The sequence below is a fragment of the Cyanistes caeruleus genome, chromosome 17, assembly GCF_971803275.1.
Source record: "Cyanistes caeruleus chromosome 17, bCyaCae1.hap1.1, whole genome shotgun sequence".
Taxonomy (NCBI): domain Eukaryota; kingdom Metazoa; phylum Chordata; class Aves; order Passeriformes; family Paridae; genus Cyanistes; species Cyanistes caeruleus.
In genome coordinates, this window is record NC_141717.1 from 12099827 (window position 1) to 12118588 (window position 18762).

Genomic DNA, 18762 nt, shown 5'->3' on the forward strand with positions numbered 1-18762 from the left:
AGCTCCAGACCAATTTTGCAGCTCACTACAGCTGGGAGCACTGTGTGCTGGCACATCTTGGCAGGGGCCAGCAGAGCTGCCTGCTGAAGCTGCTCTCTGAACTCCCAGAGTTGGGAAATGTGAGGATGGGGCAAGGGGCCCAGCTATGGGAAAGCAGCAGTTCTCCTGACAGGGCCTCCCAGCTGCTTTAAAGGAGGCTGCAGAGCCTTGAAGGAACCTTGTTCCCCAAAACCCTGCCCAAGGAAAAGGCTAAATAGAGAAGGTTAAATATTTCCCAGCTAAATGACCCATCCTGAGATTAACCTGTGACAAAAAGCAGTGGGCTTTTAATGTATAAAAAGTGAGGAATCTCTCTCCTAGTGCCAAAACCCAAAGGTCACAGGGCCCTGCCAAGACTGCTCTGCCCATTTCAGCCTCTTGGGATGATGCCTGCAGGGCCCTTCAGTTGCCAGCAGCAGCCACAGAGTGTAAGACAAACAGCAATTCCCTCTCAAATACCATATGTTCAACTGTGGTGCCAAAGCACAAACCTGGCATTTTAACCTTTGGTGAACATGTTCTTGCTGCCACCAACAATAAACTCTGAGGCCCAGCTCAGAGGAAAGGTGTACTGGATATGCAGTGATGACATTAGCACTGAACACAGCATCACCAGGACAGGGCCTGGCAGGAGCTCGGTTTTATACAGCCAGTCTTTAGAGGTTAATGAAAAATTCATAAATAAGTTAAAATTCTCCTGACAAGCCAGATCCTGTAATACAACAAAGAGTTGTCAGCCTCAATTAAGCTATTCCAAAGAGGCAGGGCTCTGCCATTCATTATTTACCAAGAGGTCATAGGAAAAATTCTGCTCTATGATCTCTTTGTCTCTGTGGATAAATTGGGTTTTATAGCTCCTGCTGGAGGACTCTGCTGCCCTGACAGACCCCAGCCTGCCACAGCTACTACCTACCCCCAGCATCCATCAGCCAAAGGCAAGAAACACTGGGAACAAGCTCTTCTAAGGACACTGGGACACAGGAAGACTGAAAACAAATGATGTAACAAGCTGATTAGGCTGTCAGTGTAAGGACTAAGTCTCAAAACTTAAACTTTTCTTTAAGCCTTTATCTCCCTTTTTTGTATACACAAAACCAGCCCCAGGCAAGAAGAGAAGTATCCAGCAACTTTGATCTGCAGGCACATCCTCTCAAAGTGCCCTCCATGTCCCCCCCCAGATCCCATAGCTGGAGAGCTTCACATCCCCCTGCATGTTCAGGACAAGCTGTGCTTACAGAATTATCTCTCTTGCATCAGATCTCTCAGGATGGTCCTCTTCTGATGCAGGCACAGCTTCCCAGAGCTGTGAAAGCAGGAGGAAACTGGCCTCCATCCTTGTCACAAGGAAGTTGTGAATCAGTTATTATTTTGTCCCATCTTAACACGATTGTTCAACAGCCCCAAGTCTTCCTTTCCCTCTCTGGACATGCACTGGAACTCCATGTTCCTTCTACAGCTTCTCCAAGCTGCCTCTTAGGAAGGCAGAACAGAGAAGCAGAAATGCCAGAATCCTTGAGGTATCCCAGACCTCTCACCTGGTTTTCTCAAAGTTCTTTACATAATGTAGAGTGCATTTCTCTGCATTCTCCAGGAAATTTTAGCTCAGCTCAACAAAACCAAGTGAGTCTGAGGTAGCCCATAAACTTCTTACAGGCTCTGTAGAGATGAATGAAGCCTGGAAAAACACAATTCTTGCATGGCTGTGTCTCCAGGCTGTACCTACTATAAAGCAGCCTCTGATATATCACTATCCTGTTCTTATTTAACCAAGTAACTCAGTGTAACTCAGCTTTTAGTGACAGCAGTGACACTGATAAGGACCACTCCAGCTGCAGCACCTTCTAAACAGGACAACTACTCACTTTTTCTCCTCTGGTCACCAAAGAGAAAAAACTCTCCCCATTTCTCCCTCTCCAGTCCTTGTTCCTGTTATCCTCATGCCTGCCAGCACAGCTCAAGTTTTAGGGGTACACCTGTGGCATAGAGGCCACCCCAAATGATGGGCTGGGAATCAGGGCAATGTCCATGAGTCCCACCTAAGCTGGAATTACCCTTCAGGTCTGGGTCAGACCACTTCCCCCCAGTCTGGCAGCAGTTGTTCCACAGGGCAGAGCAGCAGGAAGGCAGCTCTCCACTTCAGGCTGCCACACTTCTTCCTCTTGACAGTCCGAACCCCGTGTCAGCTCTTATCGCCTTGGAAGAGCAAATGAAAACATTCCTGCTGAAACCAAACGGTGCTGCTGTGTCCCATAAAACTTCCACGTTAATGGATCCAACAGCAGGTTCATTTGTGTAATGGGACTTTTAAACAGACCGTTTATTTCTTTTTAATTTGAAGGGAATGTGCTATTTGATCCCATGTGCCCGGCTAGATTTTTAAACCAGAGATAAACCACAAGAATTGACTCACTAAGTCTCTCCTTCTCACCTAATTAAAATAGCATAGAGACAGTAATGTGCAGAGGTGTAATGTGCTGACCACCTCTCCAGCCTACAGGCAGTTTCTCAGCACTCATCCCCCAGGATCCCAAGGCTTTGCCCACAGTCACGAGCGACAGACGCTTCCGACGGTGCCGCGGTTTTGTGTGTTGAACATGAATTTTCCAAGAGGGAACACGCAGCAGGTGCAACACACCAACTGAGGCTGTTCATCATTCCCCAGGCTAAGAGAGGGAGAAAAAAATAACCTTGTCTGTGTAGCTCAGAGCTCGCTCTATTCCTACCCCGTGGGGAATGGCAGGGACCAATTTTAATGTAGTTGTTTACAACAGGCACTGAGAGCTCTCTGCCAGGCAAAGGACAAGTGTGCTCCCATCCCTCTATTCTAGGCTTCACTCCACCTTCAGAACCAAAGCTCCACAGTTAAAACAGGGGGAAGACTCAAAATAGGGTGGTATCAGTGACTTCTGCACAATCATCCCCCTCTTCTACCAACTCATAACTCAGAATTTACAGGATCACATGATGAAGTGAATAATTACATCAGCACCGTGAAGTGAACAAGCAACAAATGGCTCTGCAGAAGTAAAACTAAAACTACCTGATAGAGAAAAAGATGTCTCAGACACATTCAAAACACAAAATTCAATGAAGACCTTGGGTCTAAAAATACAAATGCGCAAACACAATTACTGATAGCACAGAGGAGCATAAACTGATCAGAAAGAGGAAGCTAGGTGAAAACTGAAGGAGCAGCACAGAATTGAAATGTCAGAGTGCCAGTCCCAAAACAGCTGGAATCCCTCCTAAAACTGAGCCTTCCTCAGCCAGAAACTCGAGAGGAGGACAGAGTGGGGCAGATGAAGTGATCCCAGGATGAACATCAGCACTGTGTGGCACTGGAAATGAGGGATGACCTGGATACAGCTCAGCTCTTTCACCACAAGTGGAAGAGGTTCCTGCCTGTACTCCATGACCCTGTGGAAGACACTTCTGCAAAAGCTACTGCTGGAACATCACAAGGAATGATGTGAGCACTCTGATTACTCATCTTCAAAGGGGAGACAGAAAGAGGAAGAGGTTTAAAGAAAGCTGCAAGATTCATGAGGAAACTGAAGAGCCTGTTTTAAGAGAAGGCTGCAAGAGCTTGATTTGTTTAACCTAGACAAATGAAAGGCTGGGAGAGAACAATTGTTCTCTATAAATATGTCACAGCATAAATATGAGGGAGGAAGAAGAGTCACTGTAGTTTAAGCAGAATATTAGCACAAGAAAAAAATGGATATTAACTGCACATATATTTTCAGTTGGCACTGGGAAGATTTCAGCTATCAGAGCAGCCTTTCCATGACAGTAATGGTACAAACAACCAAAGCAGTTTCAAGGCAAGTTTGATAAATTTATGAACTGAGATATATGCTGCATTTGCCTCAGTTACTGAAGGACTGGACTTTATGATCTAAAAGTCCTCTTCCAGTCTTCTGTTACTATATCATTTCATTCTGGATTAGCTGCTTCTGCTGTCTCTTTATAACCAGGTTCATGCTTTTCAATCTGATTTGAGAAGTGGATATTTCTCTAAGATTGCCTTACTAAAACTATTCACCCTGCTGCTCAGTTGAGTGCCACGCTGCTCATCTATCTTGGCTTTGCTGGCCTCACATAAAGTGTTAGGATAAAATCTGTCACATGGGAAAGAGATTTGCTGTCACCTGCTAAATCAATTCAGAAATTATGTAATACACTTTTGATAGATGGTGACTCCCTGCATCAGCCAGTTGTCTCCTGTCCCTCCTAACCTGTTGGTTCTAAAGATGTTCCAGCAAAGCTTCATTTTTATTTATAAGTACTGTGGTTCAGCCCTCTAATCCCACATTTAATTGCCTTCCTATTACAAATCCAGAGAATTTACATTTCCACTAATGAACATCACTTTTGTTCTTGTTCTCGGTCTGTTCTATTTCTTGCTTTCTGTTCAGTAACTCTTAAACAAGAATTAAATGAGCTCTATTGGCCAGTAATGCAGGGCAGGTCTTTCCATACTAAAGTTCATGTTTTTTCCTACTATCATTGGTGTTACCTGTAAATTAAAAACATAGGAAATAACTTTTCCATGTTGCCTTCCAGCAAAGTTCCCAACTACCTCAAGCTCAGTGTTTTGTGAGTTTATTTCCTGAATGTCCTCTCCTTTCTATCTCCATTTCTACTCCTGATAGCCATCAGTGTAGGCAGTCATTGACATTTAAGCTAATCCTAAACATTATGATTTCACCAGACTGAACTCATGAGTGGCTCTTTAACTATTGCTGACCTGCTGCTCTCAAATAAAAGTCTCCTCTTCTCTGCAAAGGGTTAACCAACACTTTTCCTCAAGGCAAGGGGCGTTGGTTACATTCATTTTAAGGTGTCTTTATTGCCTCTGTAAGGACACTCAATTTATGCCATTCATTTGGTGATGGCTGCATTCTTGGACTTCAAATCTTCTTTACCTCCCATCCTGCTAAGCAATTCTTCTGATTCTTATATCCATCCTTTTTAATCTGCTGGAGGGTGAAATTTAATTTGTTCCAAAGAGCAGTCTATAGATTTCAGAGCCCACATGGGCCAAGCTGTCTTTTGAAGATGAAAGCCAAAAGATACCCAGAGCACCTCAGGGTAATGAAAATACAGGTGATGCTTTTTTAATACCAAGCTGACTTCCCTCAGGGATTAATGATGGAGAACAAAAAATCTTGACATGAACGCCCCCTGCTACAGAACCAGACTGGAAGAAAGTGTAAGATCAGAGATCAGAGCTGTTGCTTGGATGGCAAGCTTGAGCCAAACAATCTCCTCGTGTCCATAAAGGGATATGAAAAAGGCAAACGAAAATTACAAAAACGAACACGTCTTCTGTTTCCCTCCCTCAGGGAGGGAAGGAAAAATAATATAACAAACAGGAAGGCATTTTCTACAAATAATATTTTGGTGTGAGTGAAGCTCTCTCTCAGCTTTAGGCCAGTAGAGCACTAAACTAACACACCATGAGAAAATAAGATCCTGGGACCACAGATCAGGGAGCTGCATGAACTCTGAGCAACCTCCTTGCACAGCCTGGAAATAAAAACACTGCAGCACCAGCCTCAATAAAGAAAACTTCCAGTGCTGATCAAATTGTCAGAAAAGTGCACTTTTATACAAAAAAAAATTGGAAACAACAAGCATTCAGCAAATAAAAGACAGAAAAACCCCATGGATCTGTGGGACAGCTGAGTGACCTGAGCCCTAATAGGAGTGGTGCCACTTATGTGTCTTATGGGCAGACACTGTTCCCTTACAGTACAAACATGCTTAAACTGTGAATAAAGAAAAAATAAATAAGTGAAGGGTTAGAGGGAGAGGAAAATCAAAGTTTCATTGTTAATTACACAGCACAATGATAAGGATAATTTTTCTTAAATCAGAAAATAAATTCTAGGTTCAAGTTCCCTGAAGGATATGAAATATTAGAGGGTTTTTTATGGTTGTAATCACAAACTCATTTCTCCAGCCACTACTGGCCGTATCTAATTAGGGCAAAGTATGTTAATGATACAGAGGCACAGCCCAGAGATGTCTTCAGTTGCAATATTAATTGCATTTAGGGAAAGAGGCATGAATTGTGCTTATACAAGCTAATTAGTATGGGTTTGCTAATTAATACTGGAAAGTCAAACTGCCTTTGTCTTGTCAACTGCAATTAACTGAAGACATTTAAATTTCTTTTTTTTGTTGTTGTTCCTTCAGTAGCACACTCCCTTTTAGTTGACAAGCAATGAATCCCTGCTCTGAAGCAGCCAGAACAGCCCCTCCATTCCAGTGGCATTCCATTTTCCTCTAGCAGAACCTTGTGCTCTGGCCTGGCACAGGGTTCCCCATCACACACACCCCCCCTTCACCTGCCATTGTCCCTGGGGACACAATTCCCTGGGCTTATCCTTGGAGGAGAGGGCCCTGAATAGGCAGATGCTGTTGTATTGAGGCCACCATCCCATCAGACCTATCCCACAAGTATTGTACTTTTAAGTATAGCTATGTAAAGAATGACTCATTTACCAGGCCACCAGAGATGCTCCCACTGATAGCAAAGTCCTTGGCTCTCCTCATTGAGGTGCCATCAGCCAGTTCCTTGCAGCCAGAGCCCAAATCTTCATTTCCCATGCCCAGGGAGGGTGGCAGAGCCATCAGAGCTCTTCAGGGTGGCAGCAGAGATGTCACCTGCACAGAGTTTTGTCCCAGGAGCAGCCCAAAGGACTCATCAGACTGCACAAGAGCAGCTGGCAGGTACTTGTTCCATTTCACCTGGAGCCACAGACAGGCCTGCTTGCAGAAGAGCTGATGAAAAGTAACATCCACAGCTGTCAGCACCCAGAGCAGGACAAGCCTTCAGCATTCCCAGCTCAACATCAGACTGAGACTGGAGGCTCACAGGTGAAAGGGATGAAAAGGAAGGCAAGAGGCCAACAATCCAAACCAGGCAAATAATTTTGCCCAAGTGTCACATTTAAAGGAGCCTGAAAATCAGGCCATTCAGGTGAGACACTGATCTGGAGCGGGGGGAGGAAAAAAAACACATAAAGAGCATTTTGCTGGATGGCAGGGAGGAGAGTGGGGCTGGTGGCATATCCACAGGAGCCTGTGGCAGGCAGCTATGGAACAAACCCATCTGAAGGGGACAGACCTCAGTCACCAACACTGCAGAAGACAAAAAAAGCAACAACTTTGCCTACCAGGGAGCTTTGGACAGGGGATGCAGAAGAACCATGAGTCTCAAGAAGGAGCCATACTGTTTCCTCAAAAGGGGATAAAAAATTAATCTCTTTTCCTCTGTATGAATTAATTCTCCTGTATTTACTGAATAAATTCAAGCTGCTAAATAAAGCTCACACCTCACAATCTGCAATCCATGGTCTACAGCACCACAGAAAACAGCCTGTTCATGGGAGGCTGATGTAAGAGTTACTGGAAGATCACAAGACCAGCAGTTTTCCACTGAGAAACCCTTGGGAATAGGCACAGAACACTGGCTGTTGCTTTATCCTCTGCTGATGGATGATGCACAATACCAATTAATGCTTTAACACTGCAAGTTTCTCCAGCCCTCTATTAGCCCGCTTAATACAACAAATTTTTGAAGGTAAACAACTCAAAAACCAGGCTTAATGAGCCCAAAAGAAAAACTTTGAAATGTTTAAAAAAAACCACAACCCAGAACATCAGAACATTTAAAACATAACAGCAAATTTTTCCTCTGATACATCCAGTGAGCAAAATTGATTGTATAGAATTTGAAACTGTTACAAGGCAGCACATAATGAGATCAGATGGTAAATAGGATTAATTCAGTTTTCTTTGGAAGTATCAGTTGTGGCCTGTGTCACCACACAAAGCAGCTGGGCATACAAAAATGTTTGCCCACAATGTGAGACCACCCCAGAACTGGAATCAATTAACGCCCTCATGATGGAAAATCTGATGTTGAAACAGCAAGAGGCACAAATAAAAAACAAAGATCCTAACAGACCTATGGCAACCTATTAATAGCACAGAGGGGCATCTCACCCTGCCCTTCAGTGCCCTACTAGAGCTCAGCACAGTCTAAAAAGACCCATGTTGGCACTCTAGTTTATGATTTGGATTTCAGAACAGATGTCTGTTTAGCACCTACTTACGAGCCAGTGCTGCAGGCCTGTTTTTATATCAGTAATAAAATTAATCACATCTACAGAATGAGTCTCTGCATCTTGGATACTGCTCAGGTTTTCCTGATGACTAGAAAAAGTTGTGGGAATACCACAGTTCATCCATTAAGCAAAGACATCAGTTCACAAAACGGCTTAACACTGACACTTCATTATTCCTGAGTATAAAAAAATCATATTCAAGTCATGAAACTGCACATAAACCTCCCTGCTACCTGGTTTTGTGTCCTTTTATTATTTTTGGTCCTTAAGGGAAGTGCCAATAGAATAGATGAACCCAGCAGAAAATTAACAGATATTATAAAAAAATAGTTTGTGGTAATTCTCTTGTATCTCATCTGCCTGTCCTTTGAACACTGGAGACTGAATCAAAGGCCCCCAAAGAAAGGAGTTAATTCAGTATGAAATTAAATGCTTGCTTCTGATCTGGAACTTCTAAGGAGAAAAGGAATTGCCAAAAAGGAAAACAGAACACTAGATTCCATCCAACACTTTCCAGGTGAGTATGGAGACACGAAGTGCCAAGACTGGCAGAAGCAACACAACTTTTGTAATGTTTATTTGCAGCTCATTTCTGAATGTTTGGAACTGATCCACTGTTTAAATGAACTGAACTTTGCATATTATGGCTCTGTAAAACAACTGGGGGGAAAAAAAAGGCAGAAATTGAACACTTACCATCTCTGCTCTTTGCTTGTGGTTTCCTACTTCTTCCAGAGCCTGAGACAGCTGAGCCTTCAAGACACAGAAAAAACAAAAGAAAAAGGGGGAAATTAAGTCTAGGATGTAATTTTGGAAGTTTAATAAGACTCTCATCCCTCTCCCCCAAAAAATCACATATGGAACCATGATTTTCATGGCACTGAGAAGGAATTACAAGTGTTTGGTCTTGTTCTGTCCTGTCAGCATCCCATGGCATGAGACAGTCCTGCCCCAAAGTGTACAAGAAAAACCCAGGTTTATTGCAGAGAATGCCACTAGATGAGCCAGCCCAAATTTCAATCCCATGGTCCAGCCAGGATTGTGCCTCCACATTTCTGTGAAGCTGCAGAAAGAGTGCTCTAAAACCCACCCAGTTTTGCCCAGCTTGACTTTGAAGACGAGGAGGTTTAGCTCCATAGCTCCTGAAAGGAGTGTGTGTTTTAAGCTAACTTGATAGAAAATGTTCTGTTGATTTTCTGGGGTCCAGGGTTGGCTTTGGAAGCCTTCCCAAATGCTGTGGTAAAACATGAAGAAAATCTGCGCTGTAACACAGAACTCCTGAATTTCTGTGAGAAAAGATCTCAATGCAGCATTTTTACTTTTTTAAAAGGGAAATTTGAAATGTAAAGAATTTCAAATAAGAGTAGAAATACCTTTGGTTATCCTGGCATAATCTGAGGGGAAACAGGAACTTGACTCAGAAAATGATATTTTACAGAGTTTTGTTTATGAAGAAGAATTTTAAACCAAATGGGTATTTAGGAGATGGTTAAGAGAAGCCACACAATACATGAGTGCTATTACTTCCCACATCCTTGATTTTCTAACACTCTGCTAGGCTGCAATCAGCCTCTGCTTAGCAAAAAGCCCAAAAAATAGTCACTGATGACAGATAAGATAATTTAAACAATATAAACAAGTAAAATAAATAAAAACAACTTTCCTACAAACTGATTTGTGTCATTTCAAGCAAATACTCATTAAAATCCTCCAGAGTCTCTTAACTTCTCACCACATATGAAATGAGTCTGTTGAGTGCCACATCCAAACCAGAGACAAACAAAAAGCAGTTTATTACAATAAAAAGCAAAACATTCAGCTTTGGAGGCTAACTGCACTGAAATGCAAGAAAACAAATAAAAAACTACAGTCTCAGTGTTCAGCACAGCAGAAATTCCATTTTACAAACAAACAAGCAAACAGTTCAGAATTTCCCTGGCCCCAAAGCTCAGCAGAAACTGAAAAAGTTTCAGCTTCTTGCTGTGCAGGGCCAGGGATTATGTGATATTATTTAAGGAAGAGACACTGAAATAAGATGAAAAGGGTTTTAATACAGCCCTGACACAGGAGAATGAAACACACTCATTAAACACTGCAGGAGATGCCAGCCCCAACCAAAACTGGAGTGCCCAGACAAGCAAGTGAAGAGAAAAAATGAAATGATCACCAGGTTTGATGTGGAAGCTTTAGGGAACTATAGATTTGCAGACACCTGGGAAAGACTTTTCCCTACTGCTACTGAAACAGGTACAATGACAGCAGCAGGCTGGAGTCAGGAGTTGCTTGGGGAAGAATTAGAAAACATGGCCTTAGAGAGGGTATTTAGGAGAGGTGCTGGCATAAACTCTGCAAAACACCCCAAGACTGACTGAATATTTTTGATTACAAATAACCCCAACTGTTCTGTATATTTAACAGCTTTCTTTATATGAAGATGACCTTTAGATGGGAACCACTAGCCTATTCTAAACCAGATATAAGAATTACTTAATTAAAAATTATATTAAAAATCATGTCTTTTCTTACAGTAGCTATCAGCCCTGAATTTGAGGGTCAAGTCTCCTTTCAGCCTCCTGTTCACACAGACTCCTGTGGAATCACAGAGTAACCCACACTGGATGAGTGGGAATGCCCTCAAAGTTCAATCCCCTGTGTTTTTTTGCTGAGCACCTGGCACCCAGACTGGATCAAGCAATCACACTGTGCCAGGCTTTGGTCACCCTCACAGTGTAAATATTTTTATTTATAACACCAAGGCAATAGTACCCTAGAAGCCTGTTTAACTAGATGGGTATAAGAGCATTTTATAGTATAAAACCTCCATAAAAGTCAGAAAAAAAGGATAGCAAATACTCCCAACACACTTTACTTCACCCAAAGGCTGGAAAAACCTTTTAGGCAAGATGGGAAATAATACAAAGGGATGGGAAAAATTGAAAATAAAAGCAGGAAATATGCCATAATTTATATTAGATATAATATGGCTTGGGGAAAATAACCATTTCAAGGTGCTATGCCAACAGAGACACACAGAGAAAGCTGGACAGCAAGTCTAAGCCAGCAGCATAACAACAGCAGATCAATATGATTTGGAGAAGAAATCAGATAAGAACTAAATCACAAACTAGATTTTCTTCATTGCATTCATTTCTAGGCAGCTCATCTCAAAGGGAAAGAGCCAGTAGCTAGTGGGAATTCAGAGAGCAGCTACTAAACTTACTAGACTGCTGGAAGAAATGATTTATGAAGATTAAAAGATTTTTAAACATATGGTTTGACTGCAACTCTCACAGAAGATCAAAAGGGACATATTTAATGCACTGAGAGCTGTTAGAGTGACAAAGCTGGAAATGAGGAGGCTTCCCCAGGTTCTGATGCTGTTGGATGCAGTCGCAGTCCAGAGTGGGGAGTGCGCTCCCTGTCCCTGCTCAGACAGCTGGGGAAGCACAAAACAAAACCTGAAATTTCAGCAGGGTCCCCAGTGCCTGCACTTGCCAGGCTGTGATACAGCTGATCCTGATGCTTTATCACGACCAGTTTGTAAACATCAGCCCTATCCCAGACTTTTTATTAGCTTAAATCAAATATTGAACCTCCCTCAGCTGTTGGAGGACAGCTGCTGGCGAAGTGATTCACTGCCATATTCCTTCTAGGCCGCAAGAAAATACAAACTAATCACCAGCAGCATGACAGATGCACGCATTTTTAATTATGAAGGAGAAATTAGGCTCTGAACTTATCCCCACATCTCACTTAATCAGAGTGCTGGGAAGGAGCTGCCAGCCCCCCACAGCCAAGGAGCTGAGAGGGCCCTGGACCGGTGCCTGGCAGCCTGCTCAGCCCCTGCTCCCACTCCCCAGGCACTTGCTGGAAAAAACCTGAAAAAAACAGTGTTATGTTGTTTTTTGGAATGTATCTCTTCGGGAATGAGCTCTTGGGTTTCTCTGTGCAGCCAAGGAAAACACAGGGGTTGGACATGGGCCTTTCAGGGAGGTGGGAGGGCACAGGGGGTGCAGCAGATGCTGGAGCAGTTTGCCAGTCCCATCTCAGAGTTCTGCTCTGGGAAAAGCCATGGAGGTAGTGACAGGACAAGGGGGAATGGCTTCAAGCTGGAAAAGTGTTGGCTTAGATTAGACATTAGGAAAACAATCCTCACCATGAGGGTGGTGAGGCCCTGGCACAGGTTGCCCAGAGAAGCTGTGGCTGCCCCATCCCTGGGAGTGTCCAAGGCCAGGTTGGATGGTTCTCTAAGCAACCTCATCTAAGAAGGTATCCCTGCCTACAGAAAGATGATTTTTAAGGTCCCTTCCAACCCAAACCATTCCATGATTCTCTGAGTAGCTCAAGCTCTGCGTTAGGGTCTTTTCAACTGATCATAACCACCTTGGTACCTCAGGAATCTTTCAGTGGGATAGACTTCCGTGTTGAATTTTCAAGCTACGCATAAAAGTTAACTTAAAGCTCCAAGGAAATTCTCTTTACTTAAGATACATGTTAAATTCCCACAGATCACCGAGCTCAAGCATTAAGAAACCTGATATGCAAACAGATATGAATCAGATATACAAATACAGTGCAGTTCACCCACTGAAGGCAGCACAACCAGGTAAGGGAAAATCAAGTAGCAAAGCAGGGGAAAAAATCCTCTCAAGTACTCAGTCAATTACTTTAAGCTTTCAAAAAAGGGTTTTGTCAATTCAAAACACTCATCTTACATGACAACATAGTCTAATCTACTGTCAGTGGGTTGTCATCCTCAAAAGAGAGTGGCAGGAAGAGAAGAACCTGTGCTCCAGCCTCATTGGGAATCTGCAGCTTGGGCTGAGAGAGGAGCAGGAACTGTTTCCAAGGAGAGGAACCAACTCGGCTCCACAGAGACATTTCTGAATTGTTTAACTTGCTTCCCTGCATCAATAATTTGTCTTCTGTACCTTCCAGAAGTTAGCCCTCACTAACAGCACTGGAGGAGGCTGGTCAGGGAGGGTTCAATGAATGAAACTGAAGCAACCTGGTGGTGGCAATGCAGCTGCTAAACTGACTGCATCCAGAGCCCCCCACTCCCCTCTGGGGGCTGACGGTGAGCTGGCTGCCCTGAATGATGGGCATCAGCTCCAATGTGAGCCCCATTTGTAGGGAAAAATTAACTACTCAGTCTCTAATGAACAGTCTTTCTCTACACAACAATACACTCTGCTCTACAAGCAATTAGCAAATCGAAGCTCTCTCTTTGTGGACTGCATTAATTTACTCCTCGACGTGGCACATTAAATAGCTCACAGGTACAGCACAGCACAGCAGTGGCAACAGCCAGCACCATGAAATAAAAGCTTGCTTCAAAGAGTTCAGGAAGCAAAATTAGGCATGCTGCATACAGGGAATAAATCAAAACAACCTTCATTTGGAAACATCATTTTAGTTTTATGCTTTCATCAAAAAACATGATTATCGTAGCAGTCACGTTAATACAATGTCAGTACTCTACAAGGGACAGAAACAAGTAGCACATTCACTACCTCAAATTGCAAAGAGCAATTTTTATTCTTCCTCATCAGGGGGAAATACCTGAGAACATACACAGCTGCCTATTCTGGGGTTGTGCTTTCACAGCTAGAAACCCCAAGTGTGAGTCCCCAGAAGGAAGGCCATTGTTAGAAGGGCAGCACCTCTGCAGGGAAAGGGAGAAAGAAAAGGTATTCCCTGGCAGACCTGGAACACAGCTGCAAAAAATAGCATTTTTACAGCTCACTGAAGCCCAAGATACCCTTAGAAGTATTTTATATGCAACAGTTGTATGCAAATCCAAGTCAAGTGTGATAATTGGCAAATTTAGGTATAATGTTAATTAATAGCTATTTCAAATTAATTAACTTCTAAGATAAATTCTTGCCTCTCCTCTTTGAGAAAGTTAACACACAATTTAAATTTACAAGGATATATCGGGCTGCTGATCACAGAAATAGGGACTCTGGTATGTTCTAACATGCCAAATCACTTCAGTTTCCTTGTGCTGGCTGCTCCCCATTCCCTGGGTAATTTCACAGTTACTTATTTTTCTGATCACTCACAGAAGAGGACAGAAGATGAAACCTCTTGGCTCAAGCTGGATAGTTTGAGTGTGATGTGACCTCTACACTGTCCAAGCCAGAACATCTTATCTGGTGCCATAGGCTGGGGGAAGAAGGGAGAAAAGAAAAAAAGCACACGAATATCATCTTTTTCTATCAGATTCAGGAGACACAAAGCAAATAAAGTCCATTGAAGCTGCAGCTGAAACACAGAAGGAAACTTGAAAACATGGCAGCACTCCCAGGACAGTTCTGATAAGGAAAGCACCGACTGCAACAATTAGAATTCAATCCAATGTAGAAACATAAGCACCACACTGATGAGTTACACAGAACAACACAGGAATAGGATGAGAACAATTTGAAGAGAACTTTGCAATCACTAATTACCTCTCAGCAAAGAATGAGGCTCTGGCTTGTGGGGAAAACAGAAGGAAAACTTTGATTTCACAAAAGCCAAAGACAGATTACTTCTGGGGGTAGCAGAGACTGAGCAGAAGTAACTCATCAGCCACTTGCAGTCAGACTTCGCTTTATTTGCATATTGTGATCCTGCATATTAAAATACTGGGAGAACTGAAATGAAATTTTCATTAGTGTTCAATCTGGAATCTCACCCATGGGATTCAGCTTTCAACAGTTCATGCAGGCATTGCCCTGTTTACTTTAAAGTCAGATATCCATTTATCCCATGCCAGCCAACACTTGTGGCCTTCAACCCATTGCACACCATTATTGCCCAAGGGCAGCAGTGCAGGATTGTTTCTGCACCTCTGAACTGCACTCCAGAATTACTCTGAACTAACTGGTCGTTTCTAAATTAACATCTTTTGATGCTTTGTAGTTGAAATTGCCAATCTTCACAGAATTGCATCATTTGAGATCACAATCAGGAAGACAGTTTAGTACCAGCCATTGCTAAATAATTTCCTTGCTGCTTTACAGGCTCCTTTTTGCTGTTCTCAAGAAAGTTCTCCTGGTTATAAAATCAAATGCACATCCTTTATAAAGTGGGAAAGAGCAGCTACAAATAAACCCTGCTGCTGTCTCAAAAGCATCCAGAACACCATGTTATCTCTCAGGAGCTGGACTGGAGGTGGCAGGGGGCTCGGTCTGATGCAAAAGTGAAAAGGAAAATTCCCCAACAACTTTTGAATGTGTTTCAGAAATTTAAATTCAGTGAAACCACACTCGCTCTGACTTGCAGAAAAGCTGCAATAGGCAAAGCAGACACCATTACTTACTGATATAATTTATGAGGATAGGCTTGCAGCTCAATGAAAACCATGTGTCTCAGGCCATAGCTTATGTAGTTTTCCATGTAATTTAGTCCTTAATTTTACCCCAAGCAAGGACAGGAAGCACAGGAAATGAGAATGCCTGCAAGACAGATGTCCCACATCTCCAGGGCATCACAGCCAACCACAACACCCAAGGACTGAAAGCCACTGCTCTGTCCAGAGCAGTGAGAGTGTTTTCCACCAAAAAAAGAAGAGCTGCTCCATCTCTGAAAACCAGTTTTGTACTGGATTTGTGCAAGGAAATGCCGCCCCCCCCAGTGAGACACAAAAAGCAGCTGGTTACCAAAATCAGGGAGGAACAAAGCAGAGCTCTTGGGCACTAAACAAAAAAAATGGAACTGCAAATTGAAAAATCGCCAAAGTCATAGCTATAATTACTGAAGACACAGAGAAAACATCTCCCCTAGCAAAGATATGGGCTCCTGTCAACACTCTATCAAGATTTACTGGACAAGGGGATAATAACCACACCTTTCTCTAGCTCTTGAGTCCCAAGGACAGACCAATCTCTCTCCTCTCTTTCTCTCTAAGAGACACAGTCACTTGTAATGTCAAGAATTCTTGACAGTAAGCTCATTATAATGAAATAACCCCAAACTCTGCCTGGTTAGACTATGAGAAAAAGGTGTTAAAGTGACTGTGGAACAACTGATATGAGAGGAAGACAGGATTCCAAGAAGAAATTGCTCACATCCTTATTCCTGGCAAACTACTTGACCTAACTTAAAGTAAACCACAGAGTCCTGCAGCAGAAACCTGGCTTTTGTTCCCACTCTGCCTAACAACTGAGACCTGGGGCAAAGCACTAAACTCTGAATCTCCTTCTTTTCTCTCCCTCTCTAACCTAAAGATAATACTGACTCTGTAAAACCTTTCCAGAACCTTTGAAAATGGATAATCTCTGAGCACAAGGTGCCACTGTTGACACAAACCACACCTGATGGGCCACAGCACTAAAAGGATTAAGCACCATAATAAGAGCACAAGTCCAGCACCAACACTTTCAGAGGTGGCAGCAACCTCATCTCCCTGATCCTCAAAGCAAAGGTGACCTTCACAGCTGCAATAAAATGTAAAACTTGGAGAAAGACCCTGAACTTCTGTAAATCTACTCCATCAACACTGTTCACATAATCTCTCAGGCAGAGCTGCTGGGGAAGGAAGAGAAGCAAACTGGGAGATGGAAAAATGCAGAACCCTCTATCCAGGAAAGGATGAGTCCCTAGAGATTGGACAGCCCCATGCCAGGTTGAAAGAGTTAAAAATGAGGTAGGTAGGCAGGAAAACAGGGGGCTCAGGTAACAAAGCCACCTTAGTTTTGCAAAAATGTCTGAAAACAAGAACATTCATTTGTTGTTTTAGTCTCTAAGCTGAAGCTGAGGGTGAGGTGAGGCTGAGGGGCAACACCCCAGAGACTCCTTTCTCCCCCTGTTTTCCCTTTATGTTTTTATTCAGCACCTTGCTAAGAAGGAGCACAGAGACCAAAAGATCAGCACAGCTCTGCTGGGAACAATCTACTTTTGTAATAGGTCTCCTTCCCCCATCCTAATCAAATAGTGCTGCAGTCCCCTGGGGAGAGAATACAGTGCCAAACAAAAAATGTGAGTTTGCAGCTGCTTCCTCAACAGAAAAGGGCAGCCTGACTGATGAAACTCTGCCAAGCCAATTGCTTCCAGCATGACGCAGTTGGCCAGCACAGCATCTCCAGGACACACACAAGTGACTGTGGGATGCTGATGGACTGTCCAAAGGAGTCATTCCCCATCACTGGAACACCCAACAGAGAAGCCTCTGCCACTAAAATTCTCTTTGTGGCCTCAGAAATAGTCCTGCCTCAGAGAAGCAGCTGAATGGGAAGATGGAGCAGGAAGTCCCTTCTCTTTAGCTGGTCCCCAGCTAAAGTTTTAACCCAATAGCAGAAAGATAAAAACTATATATTGAGGGTCAGCTGCAAATCTCTTGACAGGAGAAAAACAGATTATTAATATATTAATATACCAACTCAAAACCATTAGGAGAGTACCAGCCCACTGCACAGGGAAAGAACAAATAGGTGAAGAAATACAAAGTATTCAGAGAACACTGAGGAGAATTAATTTCACTGTGCTGTGATCAAACCTCTAGAGCTGAAATGAAGGGATACCAGCACCCGACCCTGAAACAGATGAAGCACATCTGAGAACCTGGTAATTCATCACTGTTTAGGTAATTTGAAAACAGGTACTGTAAGCAATTCTGGGATCTTGTGAGCATGTTTTTCTCAGGTTGTATTAACACTCCTGGAACTGGGAAGCAGAGCTAGAGACAAACAGAAGACACAGCAGCTAATGGGAACAGAATCCCTTGCCATTAGATGTAATAAAGATGCTGCCTGAAGTACAGGGGAACAAATGTTTCTGCATTTAATTTTCTGGCAAAATTTTAAGCCCAGCTCATTTATTTATTTTTTTCATCCTTTAGTTTATCAGCAGAATGAATTCAGGCTCCAAAGCCTTCTCTTGATGAAAGCAAACATCAGCACTCACCAAATCCAGAAAAAGGAAATCTCAAAAACTGGAAGTGGTGGCATCCACACCCAGCATCCACCAAACTGTCAACTCCTTCCTGTGCATTTTTGCCAGGACAACCTCCCTGGATCCAAGTTCTCCCATCAAGCTACCTCCAACTAGGTTTGATAGCTAGAGGGAAAGAAACAGCATTTAATTCATGATATCTGTAAATTAGCCATCAAAAATGTTCACTCTTATCCATTCATCAGAAAAAATGGTGGAATTACATCTCTACCTAAAAAAACCCTTCTAATTTCAGCCCAATGAGTCAGCACTGCTGCATCTCATCACTAGGAGTGATTCATTGTCACTGCACTTCTCAAAGTCAAGAATAAGGGTATTCACCCCAATTCACTGTCATCTCATAATTCCTCTGGACCCAGGCACCGTGTTTGCACACAGCATGTTATAATGATTTATGTGAGTGTGTCACTTTTAATTTAAAGGGATAAAGAGTTATTGTCAGTCTACCAACCATAAAGCAACATTTTCTTTCCACTGAGCTGACAGCTGAATACCTGGAAAATATTCCTGTTTGCCAAGAAAGGAGAGGGCTCTACAGCCCATTGCCTTAGGGTGTCAATGCTTCTGAAGAGGGGAGTGGATGGCCAGTGTCTCTGGAGAGAAACACCAGTACTTGGGAGAGGTTAAAATAGGCTTACAATAG

At 42.9% G+C, this 18762-nt stretch overlaps 1 protein-coding gene across 6 annotated transcripts in view; it reads right to left on the bottom strand.

Annotated features, from left to right (window-relative positions):
• The window catches only part of MAD1L1 (mitotic arrest deficient 1 like 1), a 346167-nt gene that overhangs the window by 171175 nt on the left and 156230 nt on the right, over window positions 1-18762 (bottom strand). For all 6 annotated transcript variants that reach the window (XM_023936806.2, XM_023936807.2, XM_023936808.2 and 3 more), the window contains one exon: window positions 8877-8933. In XM_023936806.2, the coding sequence (XP_023792574.1) occupies window positions 8877-8933 (57 nt within the window). The remainder of the gene's footprint in view (window positions 1-8876; window positions 8934-18762) is intronic.